General features: G+C 41.7%; 2 protein-coding genes across 7 annotated transcripts in view; both read left to right on the forward strand.

Annotated features, from left to right (window-relative positions):
- The window catches only part of NRK (Nik related kinase), an 80,043-nt gene extending 76,639 nt beyond the window's left edge, over positions 1 to 3,404 (forward strand). For all 3 annotated transcript variants that reach the window (XM_015860734.3, XM_015860736.3, XM_015860735.3), the window contains exon 31: positions 345 to 3,404. In XM_015860734.3, coding sequence (XP_015716220.2) covers positions 345 to 428 — 84 coding nt within the window. In that variant the 3' untranslated portion in view covers positions 429 to 3,404. The remainder of the gene's footprint in view (positions 1 to 344) is intronic.
- Positions 3,405 to 3,761: 357 nt separating this feature from the next.
- RADX (RPA1 related single stranded DNA binding protein, X-linked) lies at positions 3,762 to 22,506 on the forward strand. Of its 4 annotated transcripts, XR_014945713.1 has the most exons (16): positions 3,762 to 4,454; positions 4,738 to 4,880; positions 5,987 to 6,179; positions 6,944 to 7,052; positions 7,209 to 7,300; positions 7,392 to 7,511; positions 8,397 to 8,504; positions 9,054 to 9,221; positions 9,780 to 9,940; positions 10,429 to 10,631; positions 11,345 to 11,413; positions 12,739 to 12,814; positions 15,547 to 15,617; positions 16,809 to 17,102; positions 18,571 to 18,753; positions 19,547 to 22,506. XR_014945713.1 is itself a non-coding variant. In XM_015860703.2 (15 exons), exons 1-15 carry the CDS (start codon positions 3,875 to 3,877, stop codon positions 19,690 to 19,692), a joined length of 2,640 nt encoding a protein of 879 aa, XP_015716189.2. In that variant the 5' UTR covers positions 3,780 to 3,874; the 3' UTR covers positions 19,693 to 22,506. The 4 variants fall into 4 exon arrangements, 3 of the variants coding, with proteins under 3 accessions (XP_085402494.1, XP_085402493.1, XP_015716189.2); XM_015860703.2 differs by lacking the exon at positions 12,739 to 12,814 and having other exon boundaries at positions 3,780 to 4,454; XM_085546367.1 differs by lacking the exons at positions 11,345 to 11,413; positions 12,739 to 12,814 and having other exon boundaries at positions 3,779 to 4,454.
- The last annotated feature ends 60 nt before the right edge of the window (positions 22,507 to 22,566 follow it).

Raw genomic sequence — 22,566 nt, forward strand, 5'->3', positions numbered from 1 at the left:
GGGTTATTTCTTACCTTAGCATGACCTTCCCAACCAAAGCAAATGTGGACAGTGAGCCCACAAAGCAGTCACTGTGGATTATCCACATGTGGTTACAGCTGCTTTCCACGTCGTTTTCACTGATTTCAAAGGTGACAGCAAATACAGACAGTATTTCCAAGTAGAAATATACCATAGATGTATCCTAGCTGTAGCACAAGCCCTGTTTCATTTTTAAAAGTTCTTCATGGAATCAAAATGGAGTTGTGATTTATGTATCTTTATACTTGAGACTCTGCATGGGTAAAAACACTGTTGTAAATGTAATCTGACAGCAGCCTACCTTTTTTCCCCCCTCTTTCTAGGTGTTCTTTGCATCTGTACAATCAGGAGGCAGCAGTCAAATTTACTTCATGACTCTTGGTCAGAATGTGCTGTTCAACTGGTAAATCACATCAAAACGAAGGATGCTTTGAAATGTTTGCCCTGCAGCTCGCTGTGTAAAATGCTTGGAGGCAGTACGTATGAATTTGCACTTTTTACCTACAAAAATCTTGTCAATATTATCAAAATTCATATTCTTGCAGAGAAAGAAAGAGTTCTATTTTCCTGTCAAAATCTTGTAAACACATTTAGCTCGTCTTCTCAAACACATCGCAAGCAAAGACTGTATTCATAGTGTTAGGAGAGAGCAAGTTTAATGAAGAATGTATCCAGTATAACAAGCTCCTGTACTCCAGTGAGTGCAGTTCCTTTTATTACAGATAATGTAACGTTATCATCTCAAACTGAAGCCTCTTTTTTAGACAGCAACATCTCTACGTAGATCTAAAAACACAGGTTGGATGGCAAATTGGAATCTGTTTTGAATTGTTTTTTAGCTTGTTATGTATTTTAAGCAAGTCATTATTGTTCCATGAAGACTTGCTTGTGTGAGTCTTACCATCAGAGAAAGAGCGAGTGTTCATGAAGGGGCCTGATGAATTCAGGGTGCAGAGGGGCCGTGTCCTGTGGCAGAGAATGGGTGTTTTTTCCTGCAGCCACGTGAGGCAGATCTTACAAAAGGCAGGGAACAGACTTTGTGTTTCTCTCAGGGCTGGAAGCCTGAGCCAATAGACACAGTTACTGTAGAGCGTATTTGTACAAACAGTTGAAGTAGTAGTTTGTCTTAAACGTATATGGAATACAGAGCAGAACTTGGAACTTTTACTCAACCAAGGGACCCACACTCGTGTGAGTTGATTTAAAGGCACTACCCGTGTACATAAGCCACAGGATTCGGCACCATCTTTTCTTCCTTGCTTGCTCTTCTAGCAACAAGCCTTCATGTATTTGTATGTAAATATAATCTTTCCAAAAATGGATATTAACAAATGTATTCTGAATATAGTTATGAAAATATCCAAAGAGTTAATCTATTATAAAGAGAAAATATAAATAATTTCAGGTGCTTCCTATGCTAATTGCATCAAAATAAAGCTGCATCCACTAGTGTTATCGGTGCCAGTGTTTCTGCATAGACTTTCTTCTCAGGGGCATGTAACTTGGCCATAAAACTACGCAGACATTGTGTGATTAAATCGTAGGGTTTGATGCAGTCATCATTTAGCTCATTTCTGGACATGCTTTGAGAATGTAAAGCGCCAAATGTTAACACAGAAGAGCTTATTCGAGACGTGACACAGTTATGGATGATGCTGCAGGCAAAAGTGGAATTGATAGCCACGGTGTTTGGAAATAGGAGTTTTATTACTTGAAATATGTGATACTGAAAGGTGCGGGGAAAGCGTATTGGAATATCTCTGGTTGTCTACCTCAAGGATGATGATACACAATTTACTAAAGGGGAGAAATAAAGTTGTTCAAACTGGTAGCCATTTTTTACAGCGTGTCAAGCCAAGGCAGTGTTAGTAGTCGTTTGTGACTGACTGGTGCTCAGACCGCAGCCATCAGCTCCAGAACTGCTATCCTTGTACAAAACAGCAGCACAGGATCAAAGCAGGGACTCATCGGCCCTTCCCTGCAGTGGCACTTGTACAGCTGCAGGCAGATCAGAGACGCCTGCACCACTGCTTGTCTATGTTCTTTGGTTGTGCAGAAGGCTGCACTTTCCGCAGTTATTAACCTAGCACTTCCCATGAGCACTAGCTTATCTCAGAACGTATAGAGCTTTATTTGATGAAGTATTTTCCTCTGCAGTGCTTTAACTTAGAGAAGCCTAAGCCACGCTAGAGCGTATGTGCAGTTACATACTGACTGTCTCAGTTTCCATTGCTCTCTGCTAAATCCTTTTCAAGGAGAGCTGAGCACCAAGATCTGCCTCCTACCTGTTGGAACCAGTGTGGGAGGAGGGGAGTCGTTTATATGCCTCCCATGTAACGCATGGGAGACAGTCCTGTGCCAAGGGGCTAAAGAAGCAAAATGCCATCAAACTCATTGAATATTCCTGTAACAGCAGAGTGTGGCAGTGAGAGGATGCTGTGTGAAAACGTTTAGCTCCACACCAGGAAATAAACAGAGAGAGCTGGAGAGAAGGGTTAGGGTTAGTAGTGTGCTACTGCACTGAGATTGTAATCTCTCATTCCGCTCCCTTCTGTCAGTTCTGTTTTCTTTTGAGCCGATTCAAGTCAGCGGATTGGATTTTCACCATTTACTCTGCACGTCAAACCACTGAATTATTGAGGTTACGACCACATGTAAATACGGAATGAATCAGGACCTCAGAGGTGAATGCTTGTAAAGGATTCAGAGGCAGCATTCCAGCTAATAATGGCAGTTGGGTGTATTGAGAAGAATGTGGTATTTTCTCTTTATCAGAGAGGAAGTCGGGATGGGTGAGGATGAGAAAGGGCCCAGAGATGTTGAGAAGAATAACTGACGAGAGTGTAAGTGGGTGAAGAGGAGAGAGAAGCTAAAGAAAATAAACAGGAGTAGCCAAAGGGAGGCAGTGGATGCCTGGAACAGTGTATTACTGTAGGAGGAATGAAAGGTTAAGAAATGGTACCGAAAGAAACTGAAGGGATCTGGAATGGCTGGGTGCTCTGAGCACTGAATGGCAGCAATCTGAGTTACTTCAGCCCAAAGGCTCAAGAAAAACAAATCCCAGAGATGATGGGTTTTCCTGACGTAAATGTAACTATGCAAAACATGTATCAGGTTTGTTTCGTTTTGTGAGGAGTTTCTTTAGCTACATACTCACACCAACTTTTGAGACCAAGGAGGGAACTGCTGAACTCAGTCTGGCTTAGTGCTGGATGTGCCTGCTTTAAGAGCCATCAGCTCTGCCCTACAGCCTGAACCTTGACATACGACTTTCAAACCAGGGCACAACGTAAGCTATGTACTGTTGATCACGTATGTGGGTTTTTTTATTGTTCCCTCATGTAAAACCGAAACTAATTAAAAAAATGCTTTGAAAACTGAAACTAACGTCTGGTGAGATTCTGTGGTAGGCTTCTCATTGTGTATTGAGCAGTGCTAGCCGGCCCTCTGCTGGCAGTTAGAACAGTTAACCACTGTGGGGTCGGAGTCCCCACAGCAAGGAGCTGTCACCCAGCCCGAGCTGTCGCCGTTATGCGCGGCCCTATGGGCGCAGGTGCAGCGCTGCCCGCGGACACGTCCCTCAGGGCCGGATCCGCGCTCGGGTCACGATGTCGGTAAGGGCCGTGTGGGGCCTGTCGCCGTCCCTTCGCCCCGGTTCAGTCCCCGCTGTTGCCGTCGCTCCGCCGCTTTCCCGCCTCACCTCCCCCCCCCCCCCCCGTGACCGTTAGCGCCGTCTCATGGCACTCGGCGCGCGCGCGCAGATCCCCGCCCCGCCCGCCCCGCGCCATGGCGGCCCCGCCGCGCCTCCGCCGCTGACAGGAGCGGGCCGAGCCCGCCGCCACCGCCCCGGGCGATGCAGGAGCCCGACCCGGAGCGCCCCGCCGAGGAGAGCCCGGGAGGAGTCGCGGCGGGGCCGCCCGGCGAAGAGGCCTCGTGGCTGCGGCGGCTGGCGGAGGAGGCGCGGAGCGGCTGGAGGCTGAGCGCGGCCCCGGCCGAGCCGCCCGCGCTGACGGTGGCGGCGGTGGAGCGGTACCTGGCCGAGGCGCCGCCCGCCGGCCCGCGCTATTGGTACGACGTGACGCTGGCGGACGGCGCGGGGCTGGAGCGCTGTTACCTGGCGCCGCGCCTCAACCGCCTGGTGCAGCGCGCGCACCTGCACGTCGGGGCCAGCGTGCGACTGACGCGATGCTCGTACCTGTACGACGAGCGGCGGCTGCGGCGCGGCCTGCTCTGCATCGACCAGCTGCTGCCCGCCGCCAGCAACGCCGACACAACGACACCGACACCGACACCCGCGGAGACTCGGGGACTTGGCCGCCCGTCGCCGCCCCTGCGCGGGGAGAGGAGGCACTACCTGCCGCTGTGGAACAACGAGGATCCCTACGGGGACATGTGGGTGGCGGAGCAGCCCCCGGCGCGGGTGGACGTGGACGGTAAGGAGCGGGGGGGAGGGTGTTGAGCTGTGCGGTGTTGGGCCACCCCTCGCTGCAGTTCAGATATAGAGGCCCTGGAGAGGAGCTGTGAGGGCTCTGGAGCACAAGTGTAATGGGGAGCAGCTGAGGGAACTGGGATGGGTCAGACCGGAGCACAGAAGGAGATCTTAAAGCTCTCCACAGCTCCCTGAAAGGGTGAAATCCCAGTCTGGGAGTCTTTACAGCTATAAAGCATTTCGGTGTCTAATCGTGAACGCTTTTTGTGTCCCTTTCTCAACGACAGTCTCTAAGCTGATTTCCCTTGGTCAGCTGGAAACGACCTGGAGGAGCAGAGTTCATTTCCGCCCACTGCTGGTGAGAGTTCTGCACAAGTCCAGGCTGAGGTACTACGGGAAGCCAGAGAAGAAAATGGATGTGCCGTATCAGGTAAGGAGGGCTCTAGGCAAGTCAACACTCTTGAACCAAACAAAAAGAATTGTTTTGTGTTGTGTAGTTCTTGTACTTTGTGATTTCCAGTTAGACTGTCCGGCAGCAATCTGAGTTACTTAGTTAGACTGAAACTCTTAGCAGCTTTCACAACGTGTTTCTCTTGCAGTATTTTTGCATAGTGCTTCTTAGAAATAGGCAGGACATGTGGTTGGTTGTTCAGAGAAACTGAGCACATGTCAGCTGCTTGTTTATTCCTCCTGCTCCCCCAGCTGGGGAAGGAGGAAAAACCAGGAGAGCAAAAGCAAGGAGATCTCTAGAGCTGAGAGAAAGATAGTTTAATAAGCGAAGGGAAGAAGAAGGAGAAACAAAAACAATGATGTAGAAACAGTTGCCCACCAGCAGCTGATGCCCAGGCAGGCTCAAAGCAGTGAGTGCTCTGGAAAAACTACCCTCCAGTTTCATTGCTGAGCCTGATGTTGTGTGGCATGGAATGTCCATTGGGTCAGTTCAGGTCAGCTTTCTCGGCCATGTTGCTTCCCAACCTTTTGCCCACTCCTAGGGGCAGAAGAGAAACGAGGAATCATAGAATAGCTTGGGTTGGAAGAGACGCCAAGAATCATCACGTTCCAGCCCTTCTGCCACAGGCAGGGCCACCACCCTCCAGATCTGGTACTAGACCAGGTTGCCCAGGGCCCCATCCAACCTGGTCTTGAATACTTCCACAGCCAGTCTGGGCCTCAGAACTATGCAGGCACTGCTGAGCTAAAATGCTGATGTGTTACTAATGCTATTATTGTCGCGCACCGTGTCAGGCTGCTATGAAGAAACAGACTGGAACTGTTATTACCTGCTGATACTGAGTACTGGAGATGAGAGTTTGAGCTAGAGTGGCTGTGGGTGAGTTCTGTTGGAACTGGGGATTCCTTCAGCTCCAGGACTCAGTGCAGCTTTGGGAACATCCTCAGGGTCTGTTTGCAGTGGAATTGTTCATGAGCCGAGCAACCAATGCATTCTTTGCCAGTCTCCCCCTTCCTCCCGCAAAAAAAAGTACATACCAGAATGATGATAAATAACAAATGAATGTATTTTGTCTTTTTCTTTAGGCGTACTTTGAAGTTGCCGATGGTTCAGGCATGATGTCCATGGTTCTGTGGAATTCCTTATGTCCCGAATGGTATAACAGTATAAACGTTGGCACTGTGCTCCTCCTTGAACAGTACGCTGTCAAAGACAGTTACCCATTTAAAACACAGCCGACCCCAAGAGACTCGCAGATGAAGAGATTTGCTACAATAGGTGAAGTATTGCAGAAATCTCTTTCGATTCACTGAGATGCAGCTGTAGTAGGTGGCTGATACCTTCTTCCAGGCCATTGAGGTGCTTCATCACCTTGATCTGAGTGTAGGCTTCAGTGGCAGCAAGCCCCAGTGTAAAGCCCCACTGAATAAAACAATGCTGATGCTGTCTATACTGAAACAGCATGGGAGCTTACTAACAATGATGGCTTCATAATGTAGTTGCTACAGTGCATAAAAAAAACGATATTCTCACTGCTAGTAGCAGTGTATTCTCTGTCTAACAAATCTTTGCCTTAAATCAGATCGTAATGTCTGAAGTGTCTGAAGTTCTGTCTTATTTTGCTTTGTTGCCTGCAAGTCAATTTTAGATGGCAGTGATGTTTGTGAATGGAGCTGGAGTATAAATATTTCATAGCTAAGCAGTGTTGTGCAAGTTCTTTGATGGCCTTTATTGTAATATCTGTCTGGTCAAACTAATCAACTCATGTAGGGAACTGGAAAGTTTAGCGTTGCTCAGATTAAGGAGTTGCATTGAATTGAATGTACATTGAATGCTGTACCTGCAGGCCTTACTTTATCTCAATGGAACCATGAAGTCAGAGGGCTTCATTGGTGGTTTCCCAAGCAGTGAGACGTGGTTGGGATACATCATTTAAGTAACCTCACTCAGTTTTGTTGTGGGTTTGTTTCAGTGGAAATGAAAAGTGTTTCTTGAATTTACAATAGTGCCTTAAATGCTTTTGTCTTTTCTTTCTTTGTCAGAAATCAGCCTTAACGTACGAAACCCACCTACCAAGATAAGTATAATTTCTGAGGAGATGGTTAAACCGGAGTGGGGATTACCTGAAGTTAAATACCAATTTATTACGAGGTAAAATGGAAGTTTGTTGTTTGTGAAGCTGGATCTTAGATTTCATGCAGTTCCAGTGAGCATTAACTGAAGGTGTGTTCTGAGGAGTTTTCTCAGTAAGTTTTATGTTTTGTTATTCTTTGATACCAGATTTGTTTCTTCTGTTTTGTTCTGCAGGTCGGAGCTGGATGACTTACCCAACAATCATTCCTGCGATGTTATTGGCCTTGTGACCTTTGTAGGAAGGGTGGAACGAGCAAGAAAGAAAGGTTTGTCTAGAAACACGACTTCTGGAATTTATCAGACCATTTTGCACTCTCTGAAGTAACACTTGCATGTTTTTTCTTGTTTATATTGAAGATGGTGAAGACTTCTGGCTCTATCGCTGGGCACATGCCATTGATGGGACCTCGGACCAGCCGTTCATACTGGAAATATTTGCAACGTCTCAGCCAGATGTATTTGAGCGCATTCACCCAAGTATTGATTTCTTTACAGTTTTTGTTGGTTATAATAATATAATAATTTGTTGTGTATAATTGCCGCTAAATGGAAGACAAAAGTCCCTGGATTATCACCTCACACTGACAATCACTGCTGAGGAATTGAAAGAAAACAAAGTGAATGGAACTGTTTGAAACTTGTATCTTACTGCAGTCTGCCAGTCAATTTAAACACGTAGATAGGCTACGTAACCCATCTGCAGCTCATCTATTGTGGTTAATTTCAAGCAGGAAATAGTGAAGCACCTGGGGTGATGTGCTGTTTCATCAGAGACAACTAAGAAAAGAAAGCAGCCGTTCAAATCTCTTGCTCTCTTTGTCTATAAATATTTTTAATAGAATGATTAATCTGAGAGGATTGGAGAAAGGGAGAGGTGAAAGTAGAAAAGCTTTTTAATTCTAAAATATACTTTTTCAATTTTTTTTTTTGATCTACAAAAGCCATCAATGAGCTGTGGTAGTTGTTACACGTAAGCTCACAATCAGAAGTTTCAAACTGCAGAATCCTTAATTATGGATTTTAAAAGGGCTTTCGATATTTCTTTTTGCCCTTTTTCCTCTCCTCCTCTTAGCCCTCACTGTTGACACTGCTGTTTGTTAAACTGATTTCCTATCTGATGAAGCATCTCCTGTTTTAGTGCTAGCGTGTACGCTAAAATTTTCCTGCACGGTTCTTAAGCTGAAAATCTAATGACATCTCCAGCTTCTCGTTTAGAGCAATGGCTGAATGCATACTGAAGTACCGATAGGGTCAAGAATTAAATCAGCTTGTTTTGAGCACTTAAAATAAGTGTTGTTTGCATCAGCCTTGAAAATCTGCCATCCATGTGATAGCCTGTAAAACAAGTATTTTTCTTTCCAGTGACATACCTGGTGTGTACGCAGATGAGAGTGGTGCGGGATCTCTCTGAGAATCCTTCCCACACTATTTACCTTACGACGTCAAACGAAAGTCAGATATTCATCACAGGTAACTTGAAGTGCATCTCTTTCCCACGTTTCTCTCTTCAGTTTTACAAAGATGCTACCCCTTCAGTCTCAGGCTGAATCCTGCAAAACAAGCTGGGTAGAGCATCATTTACAAGTATTAGATGAGGAATTATGTTGGATGTTAGGGGGAAGTTCTTTACTAGGAGAGTGGTTAGGTCCTGGAACAGGCTGCCCAGGGAGGTTGTGGATGCCCCATCCTTGGAGGTGTTCAAGACCAGGTTGGACGGGGCCCTGGGCAACCTGATCTAGTAAAGGTGTATGTTTGGTGGCCCTGCCAGGCAGGGGGGTTGGAACTACATGATCCTTGAGGTCCCTTCCAACCCGGGTCATTCTGTGATTCTGTGAATTCAAGATGCTCTTTCTGTCAAACACCATTGTCTAGTGGGAAGATCTCTTGTATTCTCTGGTGCGGTTTTTCTTCTTCATTTTATGTGTGTTCTGTTTATGCTGTTCTGAATCGTTTCAAGTTAAAAAAATGATGACAATAACCTGCTTTATTTTTGATACCTGATCATTTTTGTTTCCAAAGGGTGGCACAAGGGCCAGCCGTACACCAAGGATACTAAAGTGAAGAACTTCATTCAGTGGACAAGAACACAGAGTGAAGCTAACCAGATGAGGAAAACTGTCATTGGTGGATATTACCCTTTTCCACGACCTCCAAATAGCTTTCTGAAGTATTGTAAAAGTAACAAAGGTATCACACTCTCAAGTATCTTTAAGATTAGGAGCCTTTTTCAATGGAGTCTTACTTGATTAGAAAGCAACAAAGTTAGTGATTGTGCCAATTTGTAATGTCATTGAAGAGAATCCTCCTTTTGTGACTAGTAATGTGTCATAGGCTTAATCTGCATCTTAAAGAAACTATCATGGCACTATTAGCTGCAGGAGAACTCTTAATAACTTACGTGAACTATAAGTCTGCTCAGAAGCTTTACTTTTGCTGCACTCCTAAATCAGAATTAAAGACATTTATACCGAAGTGTATATTGAAATAGGCATTTCACCTGAAAAGCAAATTGTGGTGTCTGATAACACATACTGAAATATACGGTAGGGGAAAAAAAAGGCTCATTGTTTAACTTCTTTTTCACGTGCTATGGAAAAAGGGGTTTAAAATCCTTCAAAAACACATTCTTAAATCAGTATTTAGTAACCAGTGATTTGCAGTTTTGTTTTGAGCCGTGCATACAAACATCTCGATATTGTATTTCTTTAAACTCACCGTCTCATTTGTGTTACTGCTCTTTTGCAGTTGAATCGGTTTTAAAAGCCATAGGCGATCTGGGAGAAGAGATTGAAGGTCTGCATTATAGAGAACACAAGCGCGTTGCTATTCAAGGAATAATCAGTGCCATAAGATGCATCAGCTGTAGCAGTGCAGCTGAAGATGCCTCAGGAGTGGAACCTGCTCAGGTACAGCACTTGAGAATTAATGCTGTAGCCCTTAAGCAGCTGTGATCATAGATAAAATGATCATAGATAAATTGATTCCAGAAGTGAGTTACGTTGTCTCTTGATTAACTGCGTTTGTTATTTTGGGAGCAGAAGAGCTTAGAAAGTCACACTTTGAAGACTTCTAAAAAGCAGTGACTCAGTGCTTTTCTGCATGTGTTGTAGAAGCCTTCTGTAACACTTCATAACTGTTCAGGAGCTGCTCATTTAAATGACCAGATAATTAAAAGTAAATTAGCATGCAAGAGAGTTGATGACAGCAATGTTTGCACTGTCACTTTCCAGACAGAATTTATCTTGTTAATGATTAGAAGGGAACTTCTGCTAGATGCAATTTCTGGAAAGTACAGTAAATCATTCACTCTCTGAAATTTACTTGAAAACATTGAGGCTTTTGAATTGGAAGTATTAGTTTCAGGTGCTTTAAAGCTCTTCATTAATTATTGCAGGAAGATATAGAGTCTCTTGAAAATCCTCCTGTGTCGAAGCAAGATAACGTTCACAAGGGAAAAACAAGAAACCTTCAAACCGAAGAACCCAAGTCTTTTGTGGAGCCAAGTTGCACTCCTGGGGAACAGCATCAAACTCTACTGTCAAAAAAGAGCACAGCCAAGAGAAGGGCCCCACACAAATCATGTGCAGGCACAGAACAGTAAGCTCTTAGCACACACCTGTAGGGTATATCCTAAAAACGTTTATGAACATTAATTCAGAGCCCAGGCCCTGGAAAAGCATGTGAGAAAGCTTTAAAAGCTCTTCATTGTATTTTAATGTTTAAAAGGCAGCTATGTAATTCTCTTAATATTGAGTGGTGATGTCTGTGATTTAATTTAATGAAATGGTATTGCATCTAGTCTGGCACAGATGAAGGTTATAATTCCAATATAAGAAGTGGAAAAAGAAAAGAAAAATGTCTGATAAAATCTTACTAGTTTTGAGGGTAAAATATTTGCTTCTATAAGGCTGTCATTTGTGACAGTATGTTTGTGTAAGATCTAGTTTACCCATAACTCATCTTAAAAGCCTGGTGTATATATTGAAAGATTTAATGATCAGCAAGTCTTTTGCCTTCACTTTTCACATCTGAAGTAATAATGGTGGGAAAAGGGCAGGTGATCAGAATTCTTTATGGGGAAATGAAGTGAAATAGAATTAGGACTGAGTGAAAACTTAGACAAAGAAACGTGGTTTGCTGAAGTTCTGTTTCAGCAGTGTTGGTGCAAACTTGTTAGTGGATTTCTGTTCCATAATGTAAATTCCAGCATTCGAGTGCCTTAGGTTTTACCTAAAAGAAAAACATGCATGTTCTTTGCTCTGTGTATTTAACAGAATACTGTAAAATAATGGTGAATTTCCTATCTTAAGGGGAACCGCGTCTGTTACTTCTGTATCCTCTTATCCCTATTACACACGCTCAGCAAAAAAGAAATTAAGGTAAGTCGTGTGAAGTTAACCATATTAAATGATGGCAGTGATTAAGAAAAGATACTTGAAATTCTTACAGGTCAAGAGTCTGTTTGGAAGTGAAATGAGAGAACAGAACAGAGTAAAATGTAATAGTTTCTATTCATTTTCTCTGTGCTAGTTCTAGGTAAAATATATGGAATCATTTTATTCTGAAACATAGTTTTGTGTATGTTACACAAATGTTCACAGCTACTCATTCTTTTTAGGGAAAACACAGTAACAGGCTCCATCATGATAAATAATGTATATTGTATTTGTTTCAGAGAGATTGCAGTTTAAAAAGGAGAGCCAAAGGTAGGATGGAAGGATGCTTAATTAACAAGCAGAGCGGACAACGTGATACCATAGATGATTTTGCTTGTAGTAACTGAGCTGTAAGTTATCCTCAGTGCTGCAGTGGTGGATGTATAGTTGGCCCTGAGAAGCCTTATGGTCCTTCCACTACCCAGCACTTTATTGAGCTTAGTTTGGATCCAGAGAAGGATTTTTAAAACCCAATTAACTTACAGTCTTGGGTGGGAGTTTCGAATCTAAAGCCTTGACAAGACTGGAGGCTTAAGAAGTAACTATCAATGGAAATTGATTTTAAAAAACAGCAAATCGTATTACTTATTAGTCTAGGTTATATTGCTCCTTTCCCTCCTGATTTCCTGTAGGGGTTGTAAGTTCATTTGTTCCAAATTTGGCTTCAGTAACTTGAATATTTGAACCCTCCAATGTCAGTGATTTCAAAATGTCTTTTTGTTGGTGCTGCTTTCGGTTTGTACCACATGATGCATATACACAATGAAGGCAATAAAGGATCAGGGGCCCATCTCCTGTGAGGAAAGGCTGCGAGATGTGGGGCTGTTCAGCCTGTTGAGAGCTTTAAGGCTTTCATCTATGTATGTAAATACCTGAAAGGGAGAGCGCAGAGGGGACGGCACCACTTCCCAGTTGTGCCCAGTCACAGGACAAGAGGTGATGGACGAAACCTGAAACACGGTGTGTTCCATCTGGACATCAGGAATCATGAGGGTTTTTTACTGTCAGGATGACAGCAGGCATTTGAGGGGCACACTGAGTTTACTTACAGCACCTCTTCCCTCCACACTGAAAATTACATTTCTTTTGCTTGTTGAGAAATAATCGCTTTTTGTTGTTGTTTTCATGGGGAGAGTGGGTGGGAAGAATTTGTTCTCCCCTTTTCTTTGAAGTGAAGTAAAAAGTTAAGGTATGTTTACTTTGTTCTCTGCTTTTCTCAATCTGCTACTGTCCCCGCTACCTGTGTATCCTGTACCCTATGCCATTAGTGCTAGAACTCCAACTAAAGGAGGAGAAAGTCTGTGTTGGATTATGAGAAGCTGTTTCACTCTTTGTAATTAAAAGGTAACTTGTGTATTTCTGTAATTAACTATGAAGTCATGCTGAATTCTCCAGATTGCAGGGGAAAAGTGGAAGGTCAGCCTGATGAGCCATAAGCTTGCATTGTTCTCTGTTCTGTTGCTTGGAAGCAGTGGGACACCAGCTCTCACTGAAGTAATTTAATACGCTGATGAAATAACAACACTAGCAATATGTTTTGAAGTATGCACTGTAGCACTAGTGTTCTATACATCATTTCAGCATGTGGTTGCATTGCTGAGGGCTTGTTTTTAAACAAGACCAGTTTATTTTAAGGGTCTTTATCTGACAGCCTCAGCTCCTCCCTTTCTGAGGTAACTTATTTATATGACATCATGTAGTATTAGAATGTGTGTGACTTGTTCTGTTCTGATTATTAAGGGTTTCAGAAAGAATGAGTTAAGAGGAAGCTGATTAATTTAACACTCTAGTTGATATTTATATCCCTGCTGCCAAAGGCATTCAACGTTAATGTATTTCCAAGCTTTTTATATACACAAAATTAGTTTAATCCATGGTTTTAATGCAAATAGAGAAAGATCAGGAATTTCAGACCAGCTTCTTGTGAAAGTGGAAAAAAACACATCAACAGCATTTCAATCTTCAGAAACTCAGCACTGCAGTTACCATAGTGTCGTTGATGGCATGTTCACCTTCTAGACTGCTTACAAGGAACTTGTCTGCATGCTTTTGTCCTTGGAGTGTCGCTTCTGAATGTTTGATACAACTTAGACCTTTCTCATTGTCTGCATTTTCTCTTTGCATCTGGAAATAGCAAATACGGGCCTTTTATTTTTCTTTTTTGCAAGAGGGCGCCGGTGGAAAGGAGAGTCAGCAGAATACAGCCTGCAAAGAGGAAATTTGGCTGGGTGCAAGTTGTCATAAGTCAGCACAGGCAAAATAGGAGCATGCATGTTTTGGTGTACAACAGCCCCAGCACACTGCACTAGATGTCAGGTGCCTCACAGTCTGGCTGGCAAAGAAGCTATAAATTGTTTTGTGTAGACAGTTCTCCCTCATCTCTAAACTTAACTGAATATATGCTGTGCACACATCCAGTACAAAGTAGTCCAGGAGGAATAATCTGCGGTGCGGGTAGTTGAAGTCATTCCAGCCACAGATGTACGTAAGAAACCTGTGAAGATGTGGGGAAAAAACAGGGACGGGTTATTTCTACATTTTTAAGAGGCAAAACTAGCTCTAAATTAGCACCTGCTCACCTGGACAAGCAGTTTTGAAAGAAATAGAAGCCATTTCTATAACATCATCTTGTCAGTAATATGGCTCTGTGTGCTCTTTAACAAAGAGGGAAGTTGGCTTGTATCTTTCTTGGCATGTTATTTCTGAGCGAGCCCTTTGCAATGCTCTGCTAAGTTTTTATGTCTGTTATTGAGAAGGCTGAGCCTTGAAAATGAGAATCAGTTCTGTGAGCATTCATTTTTAATTAGACAGCTTTTGTTAATCATTTTTTTATGATGTCTTTAATGGCTTGAAAATTTAGTAACATAGCTGATATGTAGGTGATTATTTTATTACTGTGCATACGCAGTAATTACGTTCAGGATCATTCTAATAAAAAGAATTAATCATTCATAAGATACTATTTTAATGGAAAGATTCTTTTATCTAAAAATAATCCCGTAGGAGGAACAACGTAATTACTGAGTTCTGAGAAAGATAAGAACTTTCCTGCTGCATTTCACCAGAAAGCATAAAATCCTGCTGCATAAAATTAAGTCTTACAGCATGTATGTGTATTTCCAAGACTGCACTGGATCTATTTGAAATATCTTCAAATAGATATAGACCATATAGTGGCACTGAAGTGCATAGGAGTTGTTGTTTATCGACACAACTGTGCCCTGAAGTCAGTTGGGTTGTGGGGCCAAGAGGGATAGTGCTGCTGTAAAGTCCTTCTCTGCTAACTTCTTTTGTTTTCAAAATTAAGTGGATGAAACCTTAATTGAACAGTCTGTGCTGTTGGAATGAGGGTAACTTCTGTGCCTAGGGTTGAAGATGACAGGATAGTCACTCTTTTTACATAGCTCGCACTGTGAGGATAATGCATTCCTTATATTCTAATACTCAAAAAACACAGCATATTTCCTTTGTATTTTCCCCACTGCATTTGAGACATTTTCCATTTCTTATGAGACATTAGAAGAGGATTTGTAAGGTTTATCCTCTTTATAAAAGTGCAAAATTAACAGAAAAAATAGAAATCTTTTTACATCTGAAGTCAAGAATATCCCTCTGAATAGAACGTACAGTGTTTTTGGTGTTCTTTGTCTGTGTATTGTTTCTGTGTAATTGCAGTTGCAGTGCTTTATTGGGAGCCACGTAGGTAGACTGGAATTCTAGAGTTACCTTAAAAAAAAAAGTCTTGCCTGCATCTCACTTGTTCATGATGCAAGATCCAGTAGAGGGCAACAAAGACCAGCTTTTGTGTGTCTTACTTCCTTATCTACTTACAAAGCAATGAAATGAGGCTGTTCTTATCTTAAGCTCTTGGAAATTGATTTACTGAGGTCTCATTATGTCCAGCTGAAGTCTTACGATGTGAAACCAGGCGCAGATGCTCACTCATTCAAGCCTGTTTCATTTATCACTAGAAATCTGTCAAGATGAGAATTTTTGCAGGGTACTGCTTGAGATTAAATAGATTTAAAATGTATTTTAAATACATACATATACACATGTATGCTTCATTTTTGTAGCTTGAATGAATTTCAACATGAAGATTCTGTACAAGAACAGGCTCCATCGGATAGTTCACAGTACTGCACAGGTATGTCACAAGTAGTTTCTTTGTTTAAAAGTTTAAGCCAGCTTCTTCTCTTCAGGTCCAAAAGAGGCAAAGGTATCCTTAGAACCACTGTTTTTTGTAGTGAGCTCTTCTCTACTACAAAGGCTGTAACAACCTCTAGGGAGCTGCTGTGGCTCGCTCTTGTCCCTGATGTGCTATGAGAGCTGTCAGCAAGGACAGTGTTAGGCTGTTTCCCAGCATGAGAAATAGATTCTCAGTGTTGCTTCATACAAGCTGTAAGTCTGCGTTGTGCCTCAGAAGCATTGCTCAGGAGACTTACTAGTGTAAGTCTTCACATCTTCTTTTGACAGTTTTCTTCCAATAATGATATGCATGTGATAAAAATGTCCCTCTCCAAGAAGATAGCCCCAAAACTACATAAGTACATAATGAAAAAGACAAATACAGGATGTGGGAGGAAATGGGTGCAGCATACAAGTCAGCCATGAGAACAATGCTTAATTTATTTATTTTTCTCAGTTAATCTTACCAGTTATTTCTTTCTTCCTCTGCAATTGAAATAAAAAGTCATATTCTAAGCAGCTACATTCCTGATATTTATTTTTTGGATGAAGGAAGAAGTCTGGTTTGTTGTCATTATGTGAAGCGTGGTCCTGTTTTTATTTCATGCCAATATTTTGTCATGTTTTCTCCTTCTCAAAGGTTGCCTGGTAAGAATTTAACTGTGATGGAACTGTTCAGAAATGGGCTTTCTGATAAGCTGAGTGGAGGGGATTTGAAGTCAGTAGTGACAGATGTCTAAGCTTTTACCATAAACAATCCTCAAACCGTATACAGTAATAGGAAAGAAGAATGGAGCTATCACTATCTGTATAGCAAAGAAATTGAAACGTAGCATAGTCCGCAGTGTTTGTGTACAGTTATTGTGGAGGAATGGGAAAGTTTATCTTCACTTGTACACATTTTAAACTTGTTGTTTCTAAGCATTCTTTAAACAAGTTATTCACTCTCCAGAAATGGGCCACCGTGTCCAAGCGTTGCCTCTAAGGTTACCTGTTTGCTCACATTCCAAACATAGTTCAGTTCTTATTCTTCGTTTTGAACGTGTTGCCACAATTGAAATGTACTCATGAAAATACTGCTCATCGAGTAGAGAAGTGATTTGATTCTGTGAGCATAAAAGCAACTAACCGTTTATTCTGTTAATAACAGACCATGAAGAAATAAATGATATACCTGAAACTGAAGAGATGGCAAGAACTTGCAGTTCGTGGCAGAGCGACCTGTGGGCACAAGTGAAAGACAAGTTGACGAAATATTTGCATCACAGCACGATTTTCCCAGAAAGCATCCCATGTAAATTTGATTACATGTACAAAGACTTACTTATCCAACAGTACAACCTTCATGCGGCGGTGCACCAGCCAAAAGAAACCAGAACAGATAAAAATATCAGTGAATTTAAAAGCACTGGTGGCCTTGGATATTATGAAGTGACAGTTCTGGGTAAGTGTTTGGTAGCCTGGCATCTAAAAATGATTAAGCAAGAGCAGAATAAGATCTTAGTTGTTTCATGTGTTGAGAATGAGTTGGACGTTAGTCAGAAATGGAGTGGATTGTTCTGGCTTAAACCTTTGAATGTGTGGGTATTTAAGTTAAAAGAAATCAATAAATTATTGGCATTTTAGATCTTTGCTAGAGGAATAAATTAGGATCGTGTTTAATTCCTCTGCTCTGCTGAAACGCTTCTTTACAAAAAGGGTAGTTAAACACTGGAGTAGGCTCCCCAGGGAGGTGGGTGAGTCACCATCCCTGGATTTGCTTAAGAGCCATTGGGATGTGGTGCTCAGAGATATGATATAGCAGAGGGTTGTTAGAGTTAGGGTACTATGGTTAGGCTGCGGTTGAACTTGATGATCTTTGAGGTCTTTTCCAACCTGAACGATTCCATGACTCTATGATTGATTCTGTGCTTTTGGTTAGCACAAAGCATGGATTGATTGACCTTTAAATGTGCAAGTTCATGATAAACACGCAACAAGATCTTTTCCACTGCCGTGGGATATTTATCTGTTTGGTTTGTTTGGCCATAAAAAGGAGAAGGAAATTGGCTGGCTTAGCAGTGCTCATGTTATGTTACTGTACTTTAAAAGTTTCCATTATTTACAAAGGGGGATTTGCAGAAAAGGTGTTTAAACATTTACAGTCATTAGAATCCTGGAACGTGCAATGTAGTATTCAAGGTGAAAGTAACACAAGTAGTGCACCACGTACTGCATAGATATACTGGATGTAAAACAGATTGCTTTGCCTTTGTAGCAACTATAAAGTTATAAAGGAGTGTGAAATGGCACCCTATATTGCTATAACGTCCTTTGAGCCAACTGCTTTCTTAACCTTAAATCCTAATACTTGTAGCCCTAGCAGTTTCAGTGTATGTGTGAATTGAAATGTCATTTGTCACTGGTGATTAATTAATGAACAAAGAGCACATAACTAAGAATCTTCTGATGATACTTGGGTCACTCTGAAAGCTGAAATGCACTACCCTCTGCCACACTGTGCTCACATCCAATTTTGGTCTCCATCAACATTCAGCAAGTGTCAGTGAGTGTCAGTAGGTACCATTTCTTCCACGTGGAGGAATTTAGTTTCACCCTTTGCTCCATGTGCACTTCCACATCAGATGCCATTCTATCAGACTGCCCCTCTCCTGCTGTCTGTCACACAGCCATGCAGTGTAAGGGAATATTTATGAAGGTTCAACTTATTTTGCCATGCCACCAGTGTCCGCCTCTGACACTGTGGGCTAATGTCCTAACACAGGAGGCATTACTTTCAGAGCAGTCTACATACACACCAATGTTCAGCCTTCTGTAGTCTGATTGTTCAAAAAAGTAAAGAAGAAATGCCACATGAAGTTGTTGATAGACTGGAGGTGAAGTTTACTGTTAACAGGTATCTTTTTCAACAGGTATAAACCATGATGTTGCAATAGATGTTGCCTTTCTCCCATTATTTGGTCCTGAAGATCCCCACTTATTTCCGGTGGAGGAAGTTGAAAATGATACGTTGTTGTCTTGCATGAGTTGCATCTCTTCTTGTCAGCAGAAAGCCACTGGCGATGGGACATTTTGCGACATGTTTCCACTTTCAAGTAAGTCTGGCTTTTACTCATCTGTCTTTTCTTCTATCTCCCAATTCACGTCTTCAGTGTAACGTGTGAATTTGATGTGGCCATCTTTAATAAATAGATACAACACTGAATTTTTCAAGCCTTTACTGAGGCTGTTTTTCTACTTGGAAAATAGTATTTTAATATCCAGAACACAAACTCCAGAGTGATCTAGGTGGTGCCTGCAGTTATTTGCTTATGCAAAATTATACTGACATAGAAGTCATTATAAGCATGTGAATAATTGCCTTGATCTGCTTTGAAATACAGTAGAATAGCAGTCAGTCCAACCTACCATGTCTAGAAACCAAAGTTTCCTATTGCTTAATTATTTTCCCTCAGATTATGCTTCTCATTGCTGGCACCTCACAGCAAATACAGTGATCACTGTTAATGCATGTTGTACTGCACAGTGCTATATAGCTATGGTGTTTTCCAGTATGTTTATACAGGCAGACCTGATCTTATTCAAATGCATCTTTATTTTTCCTTGAATTGTGCTATGAAATCTGAGAGCTGCTAATGTTTAACTAATGCAGACTTCAGCTCTTCCATTTCTGAGGTCTGATGCTGTCATTTCTGGTGGCTGAATTTATTAATGAGATTCTACCCCAAGAAATAACCATTTCACAGTTGTCCAGCACTTACTGGTCCGGGTGTGTTTCACAGTGACAGGTCACTGTATACATACATGCAAATGTATACATACTGCATGGAAAAGCGTGTCAATTCCTCATGCTGTACGTATCTTCAGACTACTTTTCTTAACTTCTAGATGAAATTGTGAAAGCAGCGATGGACCTCAATGGCAGACACGTTGTCTGTATCTTGGACGTCTGTCACTTGGGTGATGACAAGGTAGAAGTCTTTCTGAGCAAGATCTACAAGACGGTGGAAGCTGATGTGCCAGATCCAGTATAATTTAATATTTTATTTTTCAAAATTAGATACTGTAGAAAAAGGAGGGGAATAAAATGGCTGCAACTTGAATCTCCCCTCTACGCACTGCACTTTTCTACAATTAGCAGACAAATACCATTCTTACAGTTGCAATGGTCATCCACATAATGAGAAGGGCAGTTGTTGCCTTTATTTGTGACAGTCACGGATCATGTTATTGCACGATGTCTTGGTCGCTTATGTTTGAGAAAGATGAGCTTTTGAAAGGAGACTGAGAAGCACGACTGTGATTTCTCTTTCTCTGCCTGTGTACACAGATATGTAGGAAATGTATGTATTTAGGTGAGAACCAAGAAGAGAGGTAGGCTTTCCTGATACTAAAGGCAGTGTTTGCAAAAGAATTAACTGGCCACAGTAAAAATTTAGGCTGGAAATTTAAATCTTGAAGATGAGAACCTTTCCGTCCTGAAGTGAATCTTTCAGTGGGATGCAGCCTACCCGCTTGCACCTTGCTGTTTGTGGAAGGGATCACAGTGCCTTTAGTACTGGGGGCTGAACTCAGTGGTGCAAGAAGGTATTTTCAGTTCTTTTAATCCGAGTAAAGTCACCTGTATTTCTCTATGTCTGCTTTTGTATGTACGATGCTGGGGAGTGAGTGTAGTACCCAGAGGATTTTAATGTATTTTATTTATTAATTTAAAAAATGAAATATTGAACTTTGTTAGTGAAGCTTGCTTCTGGCTTTGCGAGAGAAAAAACCTTTTTATGAATTATGAAGCATGGCAGGATATAGTTTGTCACACCATTATTTTTTTTCCCCCCCTGTTCACCACTGGTACTGTCATTTTTCTATTTGGCAATAGCTGAATGAGAGAACTCAGCAGCTGCAAGAAGCCGCTGCTTCCAGATGCCCAAGTGCTCTGAAATCCTGTCAACTCTTTGACTCTATCCTTAGTGTCAGCTGCTGGCTCCTTCTTGGCTCAGTACTAAGTCCCCCTTTCTTCAAATCACTTGTACAACTGGATCCTTATGAGATTATTCTCAAGTAGGAGCTAAGACACATCGCTAGCTGACAGCTTGTCCATATGAAATGCTGATCTCGGTTGTTGTTTGAGGAGACATGATTTATAGAAGCAGATTTGTTCTGTTGTGGCAAACTTTCCAGGTGTGTTTTAGCAGCCCAGAGCTTGGCACCTGAGCAGCATCTCTTTCAACTACTGTGTCACTCATTTGCTGTGAGGACAGTGGATTTTGTCTTCAGGTCCTTCCAATCTCTACCCTAACTTCAGTTAATGGGAATTGAAGAAAACTTAACTGCCTTGATTACAGTACAATTTCATAGGCAACTTGATAGAAAAAGTAAATGCCTGGATATTATTAAAAAGTATTCTGGTCTCTATGATGGTTTACAATTTAAAAATGTATTAATGAGAGAAGTTTAACTTAAGTTGCACAGAGGCTGAAAGTTAATTAAATGTCACTGTCTTGTGCGTTTATATTTTATGTATATCATATAGTATTAGTTCTGGAGCAATGCTTGCCAAATCAGGTCATTGTAACCGTACCACTGAAGGCACAATGAGCACGTTACCATCCCAGAAGAGCTGGGTGTTGCTCACGTGTGTGATCTTAATGTTCATGGCTATGTGAAGACAAGAGACCATTGCTCTAGAATGAGGAAAATTAGCACCAGCACTTGTGTACCAAACTGAGCCATGCTGACTGTGTCAGTATTTTTTTTTATTGAGATATACTTCAGGTGGAAGTCTAATTTTAATTAAATGGTTTATTTCTAGGAGCAGCTTTTGCAAATGATTGTCATTGTGTTAAAGGACTGATGTGGCAAATGGTGTCACAGTCACTTTATTCGGTCGCTCGAGGCACTCAGTCCATCGCATGCAATAGGCATCAGCAAATACTGTTTGCTGCATTGCACTGCTTTTACTACACTTTAAACAGATAGCATTAATCACCTGATCCTCCACATTAGGAGGTTTCCTGACTCTAAAAGAAATATCGTAATGATGTTGCATATATGGAACTTGCGCTTGAGACTTTTTAAGTGTATAACTTTATTTTACCAAAGTTACAGCTGAATTTTCTATGGCAAACATGGAGGAGATACGTGAACTCCTTCCTGTAGAATGAAGTGCCAACACAGAAGCATACACTTGCTTTATATAGGCAGGGAATACTCATAGACTTTGAATGTGGATACTCTGGGTAATCCTTTAGAGGAACCAACCCATCCCCAGGAATTACACCGATTCTGAAGTGCTGCGGTGTGAATGGATGGTTGTCTGTCTCCTTTCTCCCTGTCAGAACAGCACTGCAGTACTGGAGGTGGGAGGGGGAAAGTCCTCTCTGCAGCGAAACTTCTCGCTGTTTTATTTCACTTGGACTTTATTGACTGAAGTATAAAACCAAAGTGTTTTTCATCCTCAGTCTATCAAAACACATTAATTTTGCCATGTGAAACAGGGATACAGTGTCTCATACTTTGCAGGAGTAGTCATAGGAATCCTCTTTCTATCTGCTGTATATTGCCACTGCCGGGAGGAGTATATTACCAGGTTACATTCTGTAACTGTACAATTCATATCCAGCCAAAGCACTGTACTCTAACACCTTTTATTTTCATTTTATTTCCATCTTTCTTGTGTTTCCAGCATTAATATCAAACAATAAACCAGATGAAGGTAAACTGAGTGCGTAGCTAATGGTACTTTCGAGTGTGTAAACCTAAGTCATATTATCTTAGAGGTCAATTTTATGTGTTGTAGCAATAGTGTAACACTGAGAACTGGAGAATATAAATAAAATAATATCAATAAATGTCTTGGATTCTTCCTTTTGATTTTGTAACTTTGCTTCTGAAAGCTGTTGCAGGAATCC

This window comes from Coturnix japonica, chromosome 4 (genome assembly GCF_054131305.1).
Source record: "Coturnix japonica strain WE chromosome 4, WE-NBRP24, whole genome shotgun sequence".
NCBI lineage: Eukaryota > Metazoa > Chordata > Aves > Galliformes > Phasianidae > Coturnix > Coturnix japonica.

Excerpts from the sequence above, each read along its gene's own strand:
- RADX (XM_015860703.2), top strand. The coding sequence starts at position 3,875 with ATGCAGGAGCCCGACCCGGAGCGCCCCGCCGAGGAGAGCCCGGGAGGA. Across the intron at positions 7,301-7,391 it reads GGAACGAGCAAGAAAGAAAG|ATGGTGAAGACTTCTGGCTC; the intron begins GTTTGTCTAGAA and ends TTTATATTGAAG. Across the intron at positions 17,103-18,570 it reads TTATGAAGTGACAGTTCTGG|GTATAAACCATGATGTTGCA; the intron begins GTAAGTGTTTGG and ends CTTTTTCAACAG.